This window comes from Limulus polyphemus, unplaced genomic scaffold, assembly GCF_000517525.1.
Source record: "Limulus polyphemus unplaced genomic scaffold, Limulus_polyphemus-2.1.2 Scaffold1529, whole genome shotgun sequence".
Classification (NCBI taxonomy): domain Eukaryota; kingdom Metazoa; phylum Arthropoda; class Merostomata; order Xiphosura; family Limulidae; genus Limulus; species Limulus polyphemus.
In genome coordinates, this window is record NW_013667139.1 from 125,823 (window position 1) to 149,125 (window position 23,303).

Below are 23,303 nucleotides of genomic sequence, written 5' to 3' on the forward strand. Positions count from 1 at the left end.
ATCATACATGGGAGACTTTCCCCAGATGATTCAGATACTGACTAAGGACCGGTAAATATTTATAGATATTTTTAATTCATGGAAGACTTTCCCCAGATGATTCAGATACTGCTAAGGACCGGTAAATATTTATAGATATTTTTAATTCATGGAAGACTTTCCCCAGATGATTCAGATACTGCTAAGGACCGGTAAATATTTATAGATATTTTTAATTCATATAAGACTTTCCCCAGATGATTCAGATACTGCTAAGGGTCAGTAAATACTTCTAGATATTTTTAATTCACACAATGTACAAAATTAAGAATTATGGTTATTTTCTTCTATCTCAAATTTTATGCTGAAAAAGTTTAGTTTTATATTCGTCAATCACTTAGCTGTGTATTACAGAATTGTCTCTGTAGATAATTAAACTGTGGTTGTACTTAAAATCTGTAAATAATGAGAGATCTACATATCATATAAAAATGTGTATTATGTTTGATCTTTAACCTAAATCTACTTTTGTTTAAGGATTTCCAACAGTATAGTTAATTCCTGTCTTTCCTTAATACATCAATGTAACCAAATAACACTGATATTTACAATGGAACCTTAATTCATTCCTGTTTCCTTAATTCATCAGATGTATCAATGTAGTAAGGTAATGCCTCACTTTGTTACCACTGATAATTACAATGGGAGCTTAATTCATTCCTGTTTTCTTAATTAATCAGAATTATCAATGTAGCAAGGTAACGCCTCACTTTGTTATCACTGATAATTACAGTGGGAGCTTAATTCATAAGAATTATCAATGTAGCAAGGTAACGCCTCACTTTGTTACCACTGATAATTACAATGGTAGCTTAATTCATTCCCCTTTTCTTAATTCATCAGGAGGATCAATGTAGCAAGGTAAAGCCTCACTTTGTTACCACTGATAATTACAGTGGGAGCTTAATTCATTCCCCTTTTCTTAATTCATCAGGAGGATCAATGTAGCAAGGTAAAGCCTCACTTTGTTACCACTGATAATTACAATGGTAGCTTAATTCATTCCCCTTTTCTTAATTCATCAGAATTATCAATGTAACAAGGTAACGCCTCACTTTGTTACCACTGATATTTACAGTTGGAGGACATTTCATTCCATACTGCATATGTATCAACCGTAGCCAGCTAAGATTTCACGTTGTTATCAGTATTAAATACAAGGGCAATGTATTGAAGAATGTTTTACATTCAAAGTGTACAAACCCATAGAGTGCTTCACCTATCACAAGGTTTTAATGAATTTTTTAAACTATTCTACAGGTTCATTTATTTCAAATTTATTAGATTTAAATTTATTGAGTTTCTTCTTGGGAGTTCATCAATAGGTAGGCATATAATGAATTATAAGTATAAGGAAAAATTTTGATTCACGGTGAAACATACTACATGTTTCGACAAAACACTGGCCTATCTTGTTCAGATATGATTAATACTAAGCTATTGACAGTTTATATAACGTTATGAAGACAAAAGGATTAAGTAAGGCAGAAATAATGTCAGCAGGTGACCAGATACAGTTAAAGGTCAAGTCTCAGTGATTGTGTGGGTAGTGAATAGAGCTTGCCAAATACGGTTTATGTTGCTGGGACCATTATCGTGGCTTAATGAGAGATCGTTAGCTTTGATGATTTCTATAGTTTCTTATAAAATAGTCTTTTTCTTTTTTGGTTTTGGGTTGGTGTAGTAGTACATATGAATTGTAATGTTATATATAGGTGTCCTTTATTTGTGGTTTTAGTAATACATTTGTCTTAATTGTGTCTGTTAAATATTTCTTATAAAATAATGATATATCTAGTAAGAGTTTGCTCTCTTATTGAATTGTGATAGATCTGTAAGAGTTTGTTCTATCTTATTGAATTGTGATAGATCTGTAAGAGTTTGTTCTATCTTATTGAATTGTGATAGATCTGTAAGAGTTTGTTCTATCAAAGAATTGTGATAGATCTGGTAAATGTTTGTTCTATCAAAGAATTGTGATAGATCAGTAAGAGTTTGTTCTATCAAAGAATTGTGATAGATCTGTAAGAGTTTGTTCTGTCAAAGAATTGTGATAGATCTGTAAGAGTTTATTCATTCAGGGAGAATTATTATTGATTTGATAATAGTTTGTTCATTCAGGGAGAATTATCATTGATTTGATAAAACTGTGTGTTCTTTCAGAGGTACAGAAAAAGAAAAACTGGGAGAAAAGGATTCAAATAATGCAAAAATTGCCATTAGTAAGGATAAGAAAAATGATTTTGATATCCATCCATATATCTACCCTTCAGAAACTGTGGAATTTCCTGACAGCCCCCAACATCTGAACCTGGTCAAAGAGAAGTTTAAAGAGAGTATGGATAATATGGTAATTTGACTTTGCTTGATTTTTATTTGCAGTTTTAGTTTTCCAATTGAAAAATGATGCAATTAAGAAGTAAAAAATTTCTTGGCATTTTTGAAAATTTTTTTTTAGAAGATTTATGATATGTCTGTACTGGGTAATAGATGTTATTTATCAATAAAATAAAAGTTTAAAATAATGTATTAATTAGATTATAAGTTTGCTTATGCAGCTGCTGAACGAGCAGCTTACAAACATATTGTTTGGAACACAAAATATTGATGAAATAAGAAGATAATTTTGCAAGATTTGATGATTTATTATTAACTGCACATATAATTATCTTTCATGACATTTAATTCTGCCCTCTCACTAATGAATAGTGATGTTGACTTTCTTTTCTTAATATAAAGTAATGGTGAAAAACTCACCAAATTAAAATAATTTTAATAATAAAACAAGAAACAACATTTCAGGCAACAGCCCTTCATCAGGTTACCATTTTCACTGGAGTTAAACCTGTCCTTACAGCCACATAACTTGCTGAGATTTCTACTCATTTGTCATGTATTACATAAAGAGCATAGACCCAGCTATTTATTATCAACAGCAATAGATTCATATATTTTCTTTAGAGTTACCTCCCTTGTTCTTGACAAAGCGTCACTAATGGGTTTCTCAGTGCTACGATCGTTCAGAAATACTTTAAGTGTTCTCTGTGTTACCTAGTTGATTTTCATAAAAAATAAACTTTTTTTTTCAGTTGGCAAGTTGATTTACAGTGTGAATTCCCAGATTATTATTTCCGGCACAGAGGCCAATCAGATCTCTCCTATTCCACCTCTGATATCTAGCGGCACATAATCTTTTTCTTGCACCTTTTTTTTCTGTTGGCTTCTCAGTCCTCCCGTGGGACAGTGATAAGCTTGCAGACTTGCAACACTGAGGTCTGTGGTTTGATTCCCTGTGGTAGACACAACGAGTAGCCTCATGTGGCTTTGCTCTAAAATAACCAACCAGGACTGGTTCTCGAACAATATAATCTGAAAAAAGGATAATCTGCCTCTGATTTATTTTCTTCAGTTGGTTCATTGAGAGTGTGATGTTGAGCCTGCACCTTACTTGATGGATGAAAGGTCTGGGAGCAAAAATTTAGTTTTCTCTCCATCTACAGACATTGTGGTTCATGCAGTGAGGTTACTGCTCAGGTACTTGAAGGGAAAACCGTGCCTTATGCACCACGGTTGTTGGAACTACATGATTAACTCTACCACCGCCATGTTGAAGCATATTGCAACTCTTAAATAATACATCTGCTCCTTGAAATTAGAGGTTTTAAGACAGAGGTAAGTCTATAGACTTGCAACTCTAAAATCCATGTTGTTTTCCTAACATTAAACTTTGTTGGAAGACTCTCAGGATCACCAGCTTCCTTGATGACAAGCTGAAACCATTGTTAGCATGCACATTAGTCTGATTGTTGGCTTCTACATTCATCCCTGTTATCATTGGAGCCTTGACTTTCATCGGCTTCTAAAGGGGATTATTGTATGCCTTTGGGGTCTGTGGGGGCTTTGGATCTGAGAATTTCTGGATGTGTGGTAACCTTAACCATGGATCCATGGGCACTACAGGTCCTTGAGTCAGGATTAGTCATTCTGTTCTCATCTTTGCAACCACTACCCACTCAACCTGTAGGGTTTCTGTCTCCCACATATTCTCATATTTTGGAACTTAGTTCTATGGCTATCATAGTTTGGTTGGTCTGGGGGTAGAGAGAGCATTGTGCTAGTTCTTCCAGGGTTTTATTCCCATCTGTTGTTGGGCCTAAGATTGGTGCCCAGTCATCGCTCTTTCTCATCTATATCAATGCCTAGATTCTCCAAGGTTCACAAGTGAATCATTCCTCAATTTGAGTTGGCATTTTTTACTAGGATTGTGGATATCCAAGTTATTTGTAGTCAGCTCCTACCAATACATTGCCATAGTGGTGGTATGCCTCCACTATTAATGTTTTTGTGCAAAGGGTCAGATACTGCAGTTCAGGGTTTTTACCTTCAAACTAGCATCGGCACCACATGAGTTCTGCAAAATCATACAAGCTTTTTCTTGTCAACTCCATTCCCTAACCATGTGTACATGCTATTCCATGGATGACTGGTTACTGCTGGCACCATCTCATCAATTGTCAGAACATCACACCTGGATTCTACTTTAAGAAAGAACCAAGGCAGGCTTTATTCTTAGAACTGAGACATCTATTCTTGCTCCAACTCAGTATGTTGTCAGTCTGAGTGTACTTTTTTCCATTACATATCTCATTTGGCTCCAAGCTATGGAACAGGAAGCCTGACTCTTTCTCACTTCTCCTTCTCCCACTACCCAGATGATTCTTTCTCATTGGGAATGTGGGCATCACTCGAATCCCTCATGTCTTTGGAATGCACAAGAAATCCTTTCAATGGTCTTTAGGCAACCAAGGGATCATAAACATTGATTCACCGGATTCCCCAGTTTCCTTATTCTGGATCATTCTTCAATCTCAAGGGGTTGTTAAGTTAGGACACTACTACGATTGGGTTCCTCTGCTGCCACCTCATCCAGTGATCCATCTCTTCACAAATGCCTCACTTCAGGGATGGGGTGCATTTCCCAACAGTAAGAAATTCTAGGGTCTACAGATGGATGATGAAGCTTCCATACACAATCTTGTAGTCCTTCTTGTTCTTCAAAAGGCGAGGCATCATGGTTTGGGCTAATTATGAGGAAAATCATCCGGCTTCACTCTGACAATTCCTCATTGGTGTCTTGCATTTCCCATCCAGGGCTCCTTGTTTTTGAATATTTAATCTCCTTTCTTGGGACCACTTCTATCATATCACCCTACTAGCTTTCCTAGTTCCACGGGTGATGACTATGGTATCAAATCAATTGTTTTAACAATTGTTTTAACCCAAACAGATTCTCCCAACAGAATAGATGCTGCATTGCAAAGTTCTGTTGGATTTGTTCTCATTTTGAAGCACTGATGATTGGTGGGTTGGCTGATCATTGGAACAACCAACTACTGGCAACTTGGTCTCCAGTACCTCTCCTTTGGGCTTTGGCATATGGTACCCAAGGTACTAACTATGATTTGTTCCAACCCATTGTCAGATCCTGTTGATAGCACCAGATTGGCAGCTACACCATGGTTTCTGCTTTTGCAGTACCTTCAGGAGTGACCTCTTTGGCCATATCTGTGGAGGCAGCCATGATCTGACATGGTACATCTGGCTATCCAATAACTCAAACTTCACATGGCATTGGGGTTTAATTTCTAAGGTTGCCATATATCTGTCTCAGTCTTTACATAGTCCCGGGATGGGCATTTATCAATGGAAATGACAACCATATCAGCAATGGTGTATTGAGAGGAGGTTGAACCCACTTTGATCAGAAGTTCCAAAGATAACTCTTTTTTTTTTTTTTGACCTGGCTCTTTGGCAAGGGTTTGCATCGTCCACAATTGCCCTTATAAGACAGCCTTATTGACTAATGTTTGATACTCAAGACAAAAATTCTTCAAGTCCCCAGTGCTCTCTGGATTCCTCAAGTTGCTTTGGGTCTTTTGTTCCAAACGACTATTCCACTTACTTAACTGGTATATTAAAGTTACATTACATGCCCATTTCTCAACACCTGTTTGTGATCTTAGTCTCATATGCCATGTATCACCTTTACCTGAAGGTTCATTTTTTGTTGCTATTAACCTACAGATATCGCCAATCAGAGTGGTTTGCACAGATTGTCCACAGGACGCCTTATCTTTCTACATACATCCTTTTCACCGATTCATCTGATCACTATTTCTCACTTCTATGACTAATCAGATTTTGATCATTGTTATGTCCAGTGAGGGTCTTGAAGGTTTAGTTGCCTGCACTAATGCCTTTAGAGATGCTAGACCATGACTTTTTATTCAATGGAATCATTCAGTTTCCCAGAATTTATTCCCGGGTACATTGACAAGGTGGGTACGAAATTGATCCATATTGCTTATTCTGGACTCAGAATCTATGTTCTTAGTGGCCTGGTTGAATTTCCTGCTGGAGGACATTGTATGGACCAGTATCTGGACTTCCCCCAATACTTTTATCTCACATCATTTGCATTATCTGGCACTATCTCCATCTGAGGGTTTTGTATTACCCCCTGTAGCTATCTTAACCACTTACACTAGATTATACAGAGGGATGAGTATTTTCATTGCTACGCTTGGCTCTTCTTTACTTTTCTGGGTCCTTTACCTCATTTTTGTTGGATCATATTCTGTAGCAAGTGTTGCCCAAGCAGGTGTGTTTTGATCAAACCAATTCCACACTAGCAACCACTAATTCAATATACTTTATACAGGTTGCAACAGGCTCTCAAGAAATGAGGTGTTCCATAAGACCACCTAGAGGCTGACTCATGGACTATCATGAGTAAAGCATAAGGGGATCCTGCCCATCTCTACCAATCATTGGATTGAATAAATTGGGGTCAGTTTGCTTTTAAATATTTAGAGAACGTGGTTCACCTATTGCACTGTTTCCAGAGCACTGTTTCTCAGGACTTCACAATGTGCATTACCCCCTCAGGTTCTACTAGTGGAGCCAAGGAGTCCTTACCATACCTGGTTTCCAGTCACTGGGGTGGTGGACAGAGGCTTTTCTTCCAGTGTGTTAGAGTGAATTTCCTCCACTCATGGAGAAGTGGGCAAAGTTGTGGGCCCTCCTACTCGGGTCCCTGGATGTTTTTCCCAGATGTTAGTAGGAGAAGCAGGAGCCTACTTGTAATACTGGTTCAGATTTGACACTCGACTATCAGGTTGGGTTTAGCATGTCCCTTTTTTTTTATCAATATTGGTTCAGTACATTGTTCATAGAAGAGGGTCCATTGTTTCCTTGTAATTCTGAATGCAGTGTGTTCCCATCCTGGTTCCTTGATTGAGCACAGTTTGTTCCACATCCTCCCCATAATTCCAGGGACAGGAGGAATTTACCATGTCCACACGGTTGGGGAGTGAGGATGAGTGTTCGTAATTCCAGACTGGATAAGTTCTGTTTCCACCGGTTGAGTAAAGCATACAAGATCCCCTCATTCCAAGCCTGGGGTGTTGCCTTTTGGTCTTCTTCAGGTTGAGGAGAAGGTTTGTCCATTTCGGTGTTGCTTACCTTCTCATCATGATTCTAGTAGCTTGGAATTCATCACTCTATGACTATAGACTAAGATCCACTAATAAGTATATATATATATATTGAGGTCCAATTCCCCTAGTCACCAATGTGGGATATAGGGACCATGGCCCTATAATTCCAATCCCAAGCAGTGGAACTTCAGCTATCCGGTTGGGGCCTGACCAGTAGTCATGATAAATCATGTAAAATTCCACCACATTAAATGAATTAAGTTCTGGGTGAAGATCATACCTGTTTGGATGTAGTGGGGTTTCCCCACTGGGGTGCTAATCTTCTATTGACACATCCATGATGTGTGCAGACACTTTCTGTATGGATAATGCCCTCAATGTGCAATTCTACCTGTAGTGTAAGTGGAGGTATGTTTTGGAAGTTAGCATTTTCTTAATTTGAAAAGTTATTTCTAATAATACTTACCTCACCTCGCTTTCTCCCATCCTTCCTCTCCACTAAGAGCCAGTGTTAGAGACTAGGATGGAGTCAGTCTCAAAAAAGTGATAACCTTATCTGAATGAGGTGCTTTTATACAGTACCAAGATAGAGGGTGCATTGACGTAGATGGAGAGTATCACGAGACAAATATCGCCAAGACCAATTGAGTGGGATATAAAAGACTAGAGCAAGCAAGAAAAAATCAGACCAATGCTTAGATGGGCAAAGGACAAAACCTTAGCAATCGAATAATAGCTATAATTGTGAGTGGAGATAAGTATTGTTGGAAATACATTTTCGATTTAAGAAAATGTTAACATATATGCTATGTGGGATATCTGTCTGAGAGCCATGAGTTCACTTGCCACAGTACTGCTGGGAATAGTAGGAGTGCTTGTACTTTTGTAGGCATTATGCTTTTATAGTGCTGTCTAGTTTGTTGGATAAACACAGTGTAAAGTATTGTTATGTCACAGTACTCATTTCCATACTGTAGAAGGGTAGAAATTCCATAGTATTTGCATTGTATTCCCTGTTTCCTTAAGTAATTCTAATACCATAAATCTAAAACTTAAGTTTTTCTTGATGTCATTGTGTTGGCTAATAGTTAAGGCTCTTTGTCACTTTTGACATTTTCGACTCACTGGAATCACACGTTGTATTTATTTCTTATAATAATTATTGTTAATTCACCCATGCAAGTCTAAACAAATGTTAGTGAATAAAACAAAAAATTGGACCTAAAATGATACCTAGTATTGGTTCTAAACCAGTAATCTCATCTTTTAGGTTTTTTATTATACAAACTGCATTTATGAATAACTAGGTTTTATTTTATTATCTGTGTTAATTTATTTTGTGACTTTTTGTATTCTAAAATTTTCAAGATGTTTTCATTTAACTAACATTTTTCATGTGCTTATACCAGCTCTATTTGACTTATAATGGTTAATATCAAGGAAACAGTTAAAGTCATAAATAAAATATTTTCAAGTTTAAAACTTTGTTTTTCTTTGGGTGAAATGTATTGTAAGAAATAAGAAATGCTGTAGACACCCATATTTGTTACTGTAAAAATCAATCTACTAAACTTACCATACCTACAAATAAAATTGAGAAACTTTACTTTTTAAACAGAGTTTTTGTAACTCTCAGCATAGTAAATTTGTAATAAATATTTCTTCACAGGATGATGAGGAGGAGGTAAAGATGTTAGGGTCAGAAAACTCCAGAAACGGTAGTGTTGAATTTAAATATTTAAACACTTACTTACTTTTCAATAGTGTCTGTTAATTGATTCACTAACATTGCTAAAATATGTATTTCTTTTCAACTACAATATGTATGATTTTATTATTCTTGTTGTTTACTGATAACATTTTGTGAAGGTTTCACAATAACTTGTATTTAGCTCCTAAAAAAAATTGATACTTATTTTTTCTTCAACAATGATATTTCTTTGAATGTCTAATGTCTTTTCTCTCACTACTTACTGGGACAGAGGTATACTTTATTTAGTTGAAATATACAATACTATTAATGCAATACAATACTAATAACTGAATTAGGACAAAGTGCATTAGTTGACTTGGAAAATTTATTTTATATATATTTGAGGACTGTGTGTTTGTGGTGCATGTTTGCATATGTATGTATGCACGGTGCTTATTATTCTTAGATTATCTAGTACATATATGTATAATGCTTGTAACGGTAAGAAACTTTTTCATTTTATACATTTCTACCAGTATTACATTTTACATAATATACAAGTTGAGTGGTGTTTGTGAGAGTAGAATGTTTTACAGCATACGAAGTATGTAGTAAAAAATTTCTCACAACAGTAAGTATAACACAAATAAGATATGAAAGAAACAAAAGTGTTACTTAGTTTTTAGAATTAGGTTTCAGTTTAAACCAAATAACAAAATGATTGAAGTGGCAATTGTAATGTTATCAATGATAATACTGACTCGATAACTGGGTCTGTCAATACCATGTTGATCTGCATGTCAGACTCAATACTTCTACAAGTTCCACAAGCTTTAAGTAGTATAGGTACGCCAGTTAACAGTCCATCAAACTAGACAATGCAAGGCATTTCACACTCTTTCAAAATGAACAGAATGATTCTTGATTCCAATGGAATGTGTATAAGACTTAGAACATACTTTGGATTGTTTAATAACATCGTTTTTAGGAACTGGTGCTAAAGCTAAGAAAACATGTTGAGAGCAAGCATCATTCAGATGATGTACTTTTACAAGCTAAATAAACATATATGAACAATTGGATAAAGCATAGAACAATACAAACTTAAGTAAGTTTTCTGTTGTGCTCATTGATAGAAAAGACAAAAATTGTGATTATAATTACAAGCAGTGAACCATAACTGTGTTCTTCTGCTTTCAGCTTTGTTTTATTTCTACCAGATTTTTCAATTATCAGTGGAATGATGTAAAAATTCCCAATTTAGAAGGCACTGGTTTAAAAATAGCAGAAAAATCCCTAAAATGTATACATTACATGTTATTCAATGATTATCTTATGTATACAATGTATGTTATTGAAGGATTATCTGATGTGTAAAATACATACCATTCTTAGACTAATTGATCTATATAATGCATGTTATTGTTAGATCATCTTGTATCTAAAAAATTTGGATTCATTACTGCTCATATATATATAAATTTTGCATAAAACAAATTTCTTATCTTTTGAGATTTGCAAATTCATCTGCTGTGTAGGACAGTTTTTATTTCACTTCTTTTATTTCTGTGAAAGCTCAGATTTCTTAAGTGGCTTATATGAATATTTTTTGTGTTGTACATGTTGAGTGTTGGTAAAATGTTTTATTTTTGTTGTTGTGCATGTTAAATTTCTATATAATTATTTTGTTGGTTTCCACATTTTTAGCTCCGATTTGATTATTTGATGTTTTTATGCATGTTAGTCTGTATTTGAAGTGTTCTTTGTTGATATGCACACTGCTCTTTAATTTAATTCTTTATGTTATGCATGTTGAAACTTTTGCCGTGATTTTATTTAGTATGTTCTATACTGCATGCTACTGTTTTTCAGAAGACTCTTCACTTATGACTGAGGATAGTACCTATTGTGAGGGATTTTCACTGAACACAGAGGAATACTTTGAAGATAATTTAATGACATCACACATAAGTACACCTCCCTACAGTATAGAACATAAGGATTCTGGACCAGGTAGTCTAAACTTTTTTGGTTCCAAAGAAATGCAACCTCGCCATATTAATTCCCAGTCTGAGGCTTTTGACATGTTTCCCAGTATAAGTGACATGCCATCAACAGATCAGAGTTTTTCCAATGACACGCTGGGCTTGGATCAAAGCTTGTCTACAGAGATTTCAGGACTGTCTTTTGACTCACCTTTTGTGCCAGAAATGGTCCATAATCACCATCAAAACCCAACTTCTTCTACACCACTGTGTGAGGATCCAATTTGTAACAGAATAAAATCCACAAGTCCATATGATGTTTTCACTATTAGTGAAGAAACCTTTGATAGCCTTGTATCAGAAGGAATACCTGGAGATGAAGCCCCAGATGTGTGTCTTTTACAGAAACTAAAAACATGTTTTGATCAAGAACGAATCAAGGATATTTATACGTTAAGTGGCCGCTTACAAGATATTCTCAGCCCAGTGGAAATTGAAGAGATTCTGTCACACACCAGTGTTTATTGTAAATTTATTAAGGATGAAGTATTTGAGGTTCTCTCTTTGGCCCATTCTGAGATGATTTCTGGAAATTTCAATGAAAAATCCAGTGGTGAAGAATTAAACAATGCTGTAGTTCAAGATACAACTGAAGTTAAGAATGTTAATTTAAATGTTGGATTAGAAAATATGGAAGTTTCAAAAGAAACGTGTTTTGTTAATGACAAAAATAACCCTGTTTTTCCTCCAGATGAAATACCTGATTGCCAAAATTTGATCAAAGATAAACATTTTTCTTTAAAAGATTTATCAGAAAGAGATAATTCTATTCAATCTTCCAGTGAACAAGGTTCCTTAAAAAAAGACACTTCGTCTTCAACAGATAAGTACCAGTTCTTTAAAGAGGAGAATAATAGTAAATATAATGAAGAAGATAGTCCTCTTCCAGTAAACTACTATAGTAAGAATAAAGTTCCAAAAACATCTCTTGTTCTGAAGGTTGGTCTACTGGAAGAAAATGCTATGAAAGAAAGAAAGCACCACAGTTCTAAAGTAACCATTGTCAATCCTGATGGAAGTATAACTTCTTCACTAGTGACCTCAAATGCAAATAATGAAACCTACAATGCAGGTTCTAAAGATGCAAATGAAGCTAATACAGGTTTGAATTTATGTGAAGAAGAAAATGTGAAAGATAATTATAGATGTAGTTCTGGAGAAGAAGGATTTAAAAGTGGGCTGAACTCTAACTTAGAAGCTGGTAATGATGCTGAAGAAAGAATAACTGGTAGTAGCACAAGTTTGAAAGAGAGTGGTCATTGTGAAGAAGCAGACACCTATCATGGAACAGGACAGTCAGGTTTGTTGAGTTCCACAGGAATTAAGACTTTTGTCTGTAATGGTGGTGGTGGATTTCTTTCAGTCAAGTTCCTTGGTATTTTTGTGTTTACTTCTTTACTCTTTTGGAACAGTATTATGTGAGAGGGATAATTTAACTAACATGCTCATAAAGCATGCATTTAACACCTATTAAACATGCACTGTGTTTAAAGCAGATTAGGCTATTTATTTATTTACTGTAAAGATGTTGACAGTGGAGAAATGATACTTTGTAGTTTATGTTATTTCATGCAGAAAACTTCCAAACATCTGTGTATTTACAGTGTATACAAATTTAAAATAAAAGTACATGATCATCAACTTCTATAAGACATAAACAATGAATAAATAATTATAAACATTTACCATGTTATGTTAAAACTGTTTTCCCCACTGTGTGCAGTACTTATGATTGCCTGACAAAATGGACAAGATTTTGTACTTTCAGATCGACCATCAAGCTTGACATTTGATGATAACACCTTCAAAAGGAAAAAAATTGCATTCCGTTACCTGGACCTTATAGCTGGGAATGATGAGGACCAGAAGAGTTTTTCATCCACCAGTAATAAGAGTGACATTGATCCAATGTCCCCAGTGGATGACCTTGAAACACCTGATGACTTGGATGAAAATATATTCGAAGGTAATGTATATACATGCTGAATTTTATTCATAAAGATGTTACCAGATATTCATTTGTTATATTACAGTCTTGCTGTCCTTTCAATAAAAATAAAATTAGATTTGTATTTTAACACTTTCAGCACAGGTGTCAGTCTATTGCAAGTTGCTACATTTTACAGAGTTACATTCAAAACTTGATTAGTTGATTCTTGTCACATGATGTGTGCATTCTTGTTTTTCCATTTTAGTTTGTATAACTTCATTACTATAGCTTCTACAGTATCTATAAACAAACTATAAATAATGAAAAGGACAAATGGACAATTTTCACAACTTTTCCATTTGCTTGAGATACCAATAGATTTTCCAACAGAAGTTCTTCCCATCAATCTTAAACTTTCAAAAACATGGTTTTATTTGACGCACATATTTATAACAAATGTAGAGTTTAATTTTTTTATTTCATGCTTGCAGCATTCCTTTTGAATTTGTTTGCAATAGATGTTAGTCGAAAGTAATTGGTGTGTGTGTGTGTTAACAGAGTGGTTGTTCATAGCACTAACAGAAATTTTTACCCTATTTATAGCTTAGTTAGAAAGCCAATTAAATGATAGTAATTTAGGACATTCAGTTCTGGTGACTGAAATATTCCTTCATTCTGAAATGCATATGTGAAAGAGAGACAAATTTTGTTTGGAGAAAAACTTAGAGAAGGCTTATTTCAATATGCAATCGAGTGCACAGTTTTTTCCCGTGTAGTGCGTAAGTGTACGGTAATTTGATTCATTTTTGTTATGTTGGCATTCAAGGAAAAATAAAATGCTCATAAGATACAAGCCAGCATTAAAACCATAAAATTAAAATTGATACGAAAAGGCTGACAGTTGAAATTGTGATAATCGTATATTGAAGATGTAACAACAAATGATGAATTCAGAGAAGAAGAAGAAAAAAAGTAACCATCATTTTCAAATTTTTATTTCACTGCACATTAATACTTTAACTGCAGTTAATGTTAGGACAGAATATTTTTGATATTTATTCAAGGGATTGTAAGTGTTATGCAAATTAGATAGGAAAACTTTAAGATGAAAGAATTTTTTCTTATTCTTAACATGAAAATCAAATTGATCACTAAAGGCATCATAAGTTCACAGACAAATCTTCAATAAAAATACTTTATTAAAGACTTTTTTTTTTTTATGTACAATAAATTTGTAATTTATGCTAAAAGCTTACCAAATTTATTGAATTTATATTTAGTACATTCAGATTTTATGTATAGTTTTGTTTTATGGTGGTTACAATGTCAGTCAAATTGTCCGAGCACGATTGGATAGGGTTAACATTTTTCGAGGCAGGCATTAATTTGAAGATGGTTATATTACATTATATAAATCCCAGTAGAATATGTATCATGATATGCATCATAATAATAAATACAATGATTATAGTTGTTGTTAAATGTAGCATATGGTCTGATAATGAGATTATGGGCAAATTTCACCATATTTAGTGTTAGATTATAAAGAAAATTTGATAATTTATGTTTTGATTTTAAATGTGTATTTTTTTTTATCTGATAGCATATTGTACAACTTAATTTTTTCACATGTCATCAAGAAATATAAATTATTTTCCAGAAAAAACTACTAACTCATTACCATTCAGAGGATTTAACCCATTGAGTGCATAATTAAATTTCAGGTGGTTTCTTGAAAAGTGTCAATTATCCACTAACAAATGAATTTTATAAATCAACCTTTTTTAGTGCTTTTTCAATATCAAAATCCACTAGTTCTGCTTTTGCTTGGTGATATATGCACACACAGTATTAAGGTGGGAAATTCAAGGATGTGTGAGTATCCCGATTGTCGCACTATGAAAAAAAGTTTTGTGACGCTGTGGGGTAAATCTGCTTGTTGTCGAGTCAGATAAGTCCAATTAATCTATCAGCTCAATTTAACAGTTTCTGGTTAAATATGCATTTGACTTGAACTACACTTCAAAACTATGAAATATTAATATTATTTTTGAATATTTAACATAAATTATCACTACCTTTGGACTAATTCAGGGACATTATTTTTTTCTTTGGTTTTTACATTATACTCATTAAATATTTTCTTGTTATTGAAATAATATTTATTGTATTTTCTGTTCTTTGGTCTATTTCTAAAAAAGACTAATTTATTTCAAGTTCCAAGAAAAATAAAAATTATTAGCACATGGCTAAATTGGTCACTGAATCATCTTTCAATTTGAACTTATATGCAATCATACTTCTAAAAAATGTATACCATTCATGCTGATATTTTTTTATTATTGTTTAGATGAAGAAAAAGAAACTAAAATTATAGATCCAATTCCTGAAATTTCTGCTGCAGAGGAGCTTGAAGAGGAACGGCGATGGCGTAGCTGTTGGATAGGTGGCATTGAGAAGAAGATTGACATGAAAGTTATACAACCTTACAAGAATGTTTTATCTCATGGAGGTAAATATTCATAATGATGAACTCTTCATGTCACAGAAATTTACCAACTTCCGTGTGCCTAAATTTCAGCTTATGAAATGGAGCTTTAGTTAGTTATATGTAATAGAGACTGTAGCTGTCAATGTTTAGTCCAGATTATAGCTAGTAATGTTTACTCCAGGCTTTATCTGGTGATGTGTAGTTCACACACTAGCTGATAATATTTAGTCTAGACTGTAGCTAGTAATGTGTAGTCCAGACTGTAACGAGTAATCTGTAATTCAGATTGTAGCTAATAATGTGTTTTCAATTCTACAGCTAATAATGTGTAGTCCAAATTGTATCTAATAATGTATAAACCAGATTGTAGTTAGTAATGTTTAGTCCAGCCTGAACATTTCTTTTATAAGTACTCTTTATGAAATATTCTGTCATTCTTAAATATCACTTTCATATTGCTCTTAATTTCCAAGATTTCTTTATAAATGCTAAGGTAGTTTTAAATTACTAATTATTTTTTTGTGTATTAATACCTACAGAACCTTATGGTTTATATTGTCTAAGAGTAAACATGGAACTTCAGAGTTTGTTTTATCAATGTTTTTCATTCTAAAGTTGTTGAGAAGGAAAGTTTAGTTCATATTTTAAAACATTTAGGCTATTATGGGCTGTTGCTTTGCCCATTGTTTTCTTAAAGCCCATGTGTAAAATTTGGTCAAAAATAGATGATTTTAGCTTTCTGTGTTTGTGAACGATGATATTTACATGTGGGATGAAATTCTTGATTTCAGATTTTATATGCTGTAAAAAATTAAATATATATATATATATATAATTTAAAGAATTTCAAAATGTGGGAATGAGTAGTCTGGCTAAAGTATTCATATTTTCCAGGTTAGTTTAATATATAGGAGTTTCTTGCTTACAGTAATTGTTTTACACCTCTTCTTCTTTCTTACAATAGGGTATTTTGGGCCCTCCAGAAATGCTATCATTGTATTTAGTGCTTGCTACCTTCCAGACCATAGTCGGCAGGATTACAGCTATGTAATGGACAACTTGTTTATGTAAGTTCAGGATCAATGTTTTACCTCAGTTATAAATTGCAGGAACCTGACTAACACACAGTTATTTATTTTGTTATTCATTTTACAGATGAAGCTTGTTTATGAATTAGATTCACAGTATGTACATATAATTTCTGGTCCATTCCAAAACTTTTATATATGTTTCTTTTTCATTTTATTTTTGGGTATTAAAGTATTGTAAAGTTAGGTTAAAAAGTTTCGTCAAAGATGAAGCTTTTCAGTAGGAAAGAGATCTTTGGATCTTTTTCAACACATGTCATATTTTTAAAGATTTTTTCAGGTTTCATGAGCCTAATATACAAAAGAGAACTTTGCATCTACTATAACATACAAACACATTGTATTGTTTGAATGTTTTTTGGTGTTATTTTTCAGGTTTCATGAGCCTAATAAATGTGCTTATTATAAGTGAGTTAATTGATATTGATTGTTCTCTAATCTAATGCAAACTAACAAAAATGTAAAGAAGAATTATTTACCCAGAACCTTTGAAATATGCATAAAAGTTTGAACTAAAGTTTATGGTTGACTTTATAATCCTGACATTCTGTACAGTACCTATGAACTTTGGTTGGAGAGATACTGTTAGGTCATCAAGAAATTAATGTCACGTTTTGGAACACTTTCATTAACCAGCTCCCCAAAAATGTACATCACATATAATAGTTAAATGAACCGTCTAAACGTCATGTTAGTGTAGCTTATATAATGTGTAAAGTTTAGTATATTCTAATCCATTATAGTGGTGACACATGACGAAACACATTCGGCATGTAATGCTGTTTGAATACAAAAAGAGGAACAATGCCTCTGTAGCCACAAAGAATATCAAAGAAGTCTATGGAAATGTTTTGAACGTTTGTAAGTGTCAACAATGGTTCAGCAAATTTCTTCCAAGTGAGTTTAGCCTTAAAAACTGTGATGGCAGGGGCCGACATGTTGGAATTAATATTGATGTTCTGAAGATGCTTGTCGAGTCTAACCCAAGGCAACACACTCGTGAAATTGCATGTCTCTCATGAAACAATACGTAAACATCTAAGAATATGGGAAAACTCCATAAAGAAGGTGTTTGGGTGCCTCATGAACACTCCGATGATCGTAGTTTCCAACGGTGAATGTTGCTTCATCTCTTCTGGCACGTGATGTGCTTGAACCATTTTTGAACAGAATTGTCATTGGTGATGAAAAATGGATTCTCTATGCGAATATTAAATGCCAAAAATAATGGCTCAGTCCTAGATAAAAACCTCTTCCAACCCAAAAACCTGGACTCCATCTGCAGAAAGTGAAGCTTTGCATTTGGTGGGACATCAAAGGAGTAATTCATTTTGAACTCCTCAATCCACAGTGAAATGTCAATGCAGAGATTATAGTCAGCAGCTAGAATATTTAAATCAAGCCCTTCATCAGAAACACCCTTCACTTGTCAATTGGAAAGATATGGCACATTCAGATTACCATCTTTTTCATTCGCTGCAGCACCATCTTAATGAGAAAACGTGTGCAAATGTGGAAGGTGTTAAAGAGGACATCAATATGTCTTATGCTTAAAAGCCAAGTGATTTCTTAAATCAGAACATTAACAACCTGATTGTAAGATGGAAAAGCATCATTGATAAGAATAGAAACTGTTTCATTTAATAAATGTTTTGTTTTGATATATAAGTTGTTTGGATTTTTTCATCTAGAAACAAGCAACATTAATTTTTTGACGACCTAATATTTTTAAGAATTCTTATTATTAATCAAGCACTTAGTAAAATGCTGAATGAACTTGTAGGTATTATAGTTCAGATACTTGATAACGACTTTGGATGAATTTATATTGATGTTCAGGCACTAAGTAAAAATATTCAATGAACTTATTTTAATTTTTCAGGCACTTAATAACAATTATGAATGAACATGTATCATTGTTCAGGTATTTAATAGAACCCTTGGATAAACATATATTATTGCTCAGATCCATGGTAACAACCATGTATAAAGTTGTATCATTATTCAGATGCTCGGTGATAATCTTGGATGGACTTTGTTATTGTTTAGGAACTTGGTAACAAACTTGGATGGACTTTGTTATTGTTTAGGTACTTGGTAACAAACTTAGATTGACTTTGTTATTGTTTAGGTACTTGGTAACAAACTTGGATGGACTTTGTTATTGTTTAGGCACTTGGTAACAAACTTAGATGGACTTTGTTATTGTTTAGTTTCTTGGTAACAAACTTAGATGGACCTTGTTGTTGTTTAGGTACTTGGTAACAACCTTGGATGAACTTGTTGCTGAGGACTATGTTCTCATCTATCTTCATGGAGCAACTCAGCGTAACAACTTGCCAACATTTGGCTGGTTAAAGAGATGCTACTATATGATTGACAGAAAGTGAGTGATATGATTTGTATTATGAACCATGTTTCATAGACAAGTGATGTGTGTTTATTTAAAGTAACATACAGCTGCTTTGTGTTTATATATGTCTGTATATTTTGAAAATATACTTAATACAACTATTTTTAATTAATCTAAAAATACATTTGTAGTTATTTGTAATAATGATTGGTACATTTTATGATACTTAGGATTTGAACAAATAAAATAAATTCTTTCTGAATAATATTTCAAATAATGTTTGTGCAGTCTTCAGACATTCTTTATAACTATTTACAGCTAGAGTAACTGAGATTTCTTTGTTGAAGTTGATATTTTGTTATCAGTTAAAGATCTGAATCATATTACTACTAGGATTTCAGCAAACATAAATTCTCAAGGTAAATTGTAAGGATAAATCAGGGTTCATGTTAGGAATCTAAGAACTAAAGTGAAAATGAATCAGATGTGTTTATAAAACTAGTGTTGATTATCAAAAAGTATTTCACGAAAAACCTGTTTGGTCATACCATCAATAAGACTAATTTTATTTACAAAGAGACTTCTAGTTCACATGGTCATGATATGAGAATTATATCAAGTGTCCTTCTTTAACTTCAATCTTCCTAGTGACATTACTCTGTATTTTAGCAGATTTTACTGTGAAATTGAGTTCTGAAGGATTTATTTCTTTTACATACTTCAATTTTTATTATTTTATGTTGAATTTTAGCATAGAGTATATTTCTAATAAAATGAAAGAATATTGCATCATACTGATGCCTGCTTCCAAACTGTTTGGTTTTTATACACCTATGATGTAAAATTTTGTACTAATGCTAACACTGAACAAATGTACTGTTTTTATGGTATAATGAAGTTTTTATATAAAATTACATTGATTGGCTCACAGTTGCATGGAGTGCTATACTGTAATAAGTTTACAGGAATATATATTTTTTCTTCCTCGTAGATTGAGAAAAAATTTGAAGAGATTGTACATTGTTCATCCCACGTTTTGGGTAAAAGCTCTTGTCCTTATGATCAAACCATTTATCAGGTACCCAAAACCTTTTACTTACTGATCTAAGTGAAAAAAAATGTTATATTCAAAATACTATAAAATGTGACAAACGTAACCTAATATACCTTTTACCTTACAGTAGTTGGTATTACTTTGGTCTCTTTATCTAGCTGTCTTTAAATGTAAAATGTAGGTTAGAGTGGAGTTCTAACAAACATTCAAATACTTTAAGCTTCCGACTTAATAAAGGATCACAGTAGAGTGTTGTTTTCAAAGACAGTAACATCAACAGGACCATTTCTCTATCCTACTTCTTAAGATCTGACACTGTGATAAACTTGGCCCTGATGTGGCTGCACCTTTTTTTTATTATTATTAGTGATGTGACAACTGACTAATTTTACACTTTCTATTGTAGTTAATATGTATCGTAAGTACAGTGCATCAGGGTAACAGATCACAAAGATGACAAACATGGTACATATTGCATGTTCATTTTTTTCATTTTTTGTGTTCATCACATACTCTGCAAGTTATTACTGTTTCCATGCTTCCTGTTATCTGATTGAAAATCTGAAAGTTGTGCTGAAATCAACTCAACTAATGTAGTTAAACTGTTTATTAATTATTACTATTGCTCTTTATTTGCTTTTTTCGATTATGTTTCATAATTTTTGTTCGGCCAAATTTTTAGTAAAATATCCAACTTGATTTTACACGGTAAAATACACCAAAATTTTAAAGAAATTTTCAGAATTGTTTTTTTTTTCATACAGACTAATAAAAGTTCATTATTCTATATATATCACACAATTTGTAACCTTCTTAATTCCAGCTCTAAATTCAGTAGGAAGCTGGAGTTTGTGCATAGCCTAAAAGATCTTTCCATCATAATTCCAGTGGACAGTGTTTGCATTCCTGATAAAGTGAAACAGTAAGTGGAACACTATGAGACTTTGTGGCTCAGCCAACACTAGAAACATTTTTTATTGTATAATTGGGCATAGTTTTATTTTCAGCTGTTATATGTGCTATAGTAGACAAGAAAATTAGAAACCAGTTGCTTTGTTGAGTTATTGTTCTTAAGTTTTGTGTAAACAAAGTATTGTCAGTTTATAGTGCTTTTTAACTTGAAAGGAGGAAAGAGCAAAATATGTTTGAAATCGTATAAAGTTTAGACTGAAAGAACAGATGTTTCAAAAGATAGTTTTAATATATGTTAATCACTTGATACATTTTTTGCTAATTAATATTAATGTTATATTAAAGTATGATATATATATATATATTGTATGATGTAATAATCTAGCTTTTAACTTACAGATTTACAATGTTGGATTCAGAAAGATGGTGTTATTTACATATCAATTTGAACTTGAGTATTGTTGTTGATACTAGAAAGTATAGGTATTGTTGAAATTATTCTACATTAAAGTTATTGTTGAAAGCTGATAATAGATGAAAGCATATGTGGTTTTTAAGCTAAAATCAGTTGCTTGTGATATAACAGTTTGTTAAAAATGATGAAGTCTGATAACAAAACAATACAGGACATTATTGCTGGTACAGTCATGCATAGTTTGTATCATAATATTTAGTTGAAAAGACAGAACATACATGTTTAGTCATTAAGTTGTGATCAGTTGAAAAGATAACATACATGCTTAGTCATTAAGTTGTGATCAGTTGAAAAGATAACATACATGCTTAGTCATTAAGTTGTGATCAGTTGAAAAGACAACATATATGTTTAGTCATTAAGTTGTGGTTGATGTATTCTTGCTTTAGGTTTACAAAAAGGATTAATTTTCTGTTGTATATAGTTGCAGCTAAGACTCACATTACACAAGACATTTAGCTTGCTAAATAACTCATCTCATGTATAAGAACTGACAAGTATTCCCTATGTAAATATGCTTACAACTGATAATTCCTGTCCTTTATTAATGAAGATGAGTAAAGTTTTCCATGGTTGCATCAGATTTCTAAATATACTGACTGACCTACCTTTATCAAAAGATCTTGTTCTGTGTTATTATTGGAGATTGGGTTATGGCATTGGTAGTTTTTCTTCAGGAATGATATGTTTCTTATAATCATTGTAGTTGCCAAAAGAGTGTCAATATCTAAGAATTAATTTTAAGAGTGCTATGTTCATGTCATAAAATTTGTGTTTATGTGAGATAATTTTTGAGATGGTAACACACAGAAAGAGAAATGTATTTTAAACTCTACAGGTGAGTTGTGGTTTCATGGGTTTTCATCTTAATAGTTACTTGTTATACTAATCAGAGTATAATAAATATATCCCATGATTACTATCAGAAATATAAAGAACTTTGCACTGTTTAGTATGGTTTTGTTTTCATTCTCAGGAACTAAGGATTTTTAGAAAATATATAGAACTTTAAGCACCTGTTTAAGAATCTGTATATAAAGAACTATAAACACCTGTTTAAGAAGCAGTATATAAAGAACTATAAATACCTGTTTAAGGACCAGTATATAAAGAACTTTAAGCACCTGTTTAAGAACCTGTATATAAAGAACTATAAACACCTGTTTAAAAATCAGTATATAAGGAACTATAAGCACCTTTTTAAGAATCTGTATATAAAGAACTATAAACACCTGTTTAAGAACCAATATATAAAGAACTATAAGCACCTATTTAAGAACCTGTATATAAAGAACTATAAACACCTGTTTAAGAACCAGTATATAAAGAACTATAAGCATCTGTTTAAGAACCAGTATATAAAGAAATACAAACACCTGTTTAAAAATCATTTTATATGGAACTATAAGCACCATTTTAATAGCCTGTATATAAAGAACTATAAACACCTGTTTATGAACCAGTATATAAAGAACTATAAGCATCTGTTTAAGTATAATTATTTAAAAAACTATAAGAACATATTTGTACTAGCTTCCCATAATTTGCTAAGCCTTGTCATATTTCACATGTGGAGGATGTAAAACAAAATTTAGGTTTTATATATGCATTTTGAAATAACAAAAATCATTAATTATATATCAATGCCCCAGAAATCCACTATAATTTATCATACTTACTAAGTAAGCTGTATTAGGTTCTAAAAATATGATATTTAGAGCTCC

The 23,303-nt window shown here is 32.9% G+C and overlaps 1 protein-coding gene across 4 annotated transcripts in view; it reads left to right on the forward strand.

Moving 5' to 3' along the window:
• The window catches only part of LOC106463955, a 43,424-nt gene that overhangs the window by 10,991 nt on the left and 9,130 nt on the right, over positions 1-23,303 (forward strand). For 3 of the 4 annotated variants that reach the window (XM_022391592.1, XM_022391594.1, XM_022391595.1), the window contains 9 exons: positions 2,203-2,389; positions 9,208-9,256; positions 11,104-12,576; positions 13,045-13,242; positions 15,557-15,718; positions 16,662-16,764; positions 19,040-19,171; positions 20,130-20,216; positions 21,016-21,114. In XM_022391592.1, coding sequence (XP_022247300.1) covers positions 2,203-2,389; positions 9,208-9,256; positions 11,104-12,576; positions 13,045-13,242; positions 15,557-15,718; positions 16,662-16,764; positions 19,040-19,171; positions 20,130-20,216; positions 21,016-21,114 — 2,490 coding nt within the window. The remainder of the gene's footprint in view (positions 1-2,202; positions 2,390-9,207; positions 9,257-11,103; positions 12,577-13,044; positions 13,243-15,556; positions 15,719-16,661; positions 16,765-19,039; positions 19,172-20,129; positions 20,217-21,015; positions 21,115-23,303) is intronic. The other variant, XM_022391593.1, reaches the window with a different exon arrangement.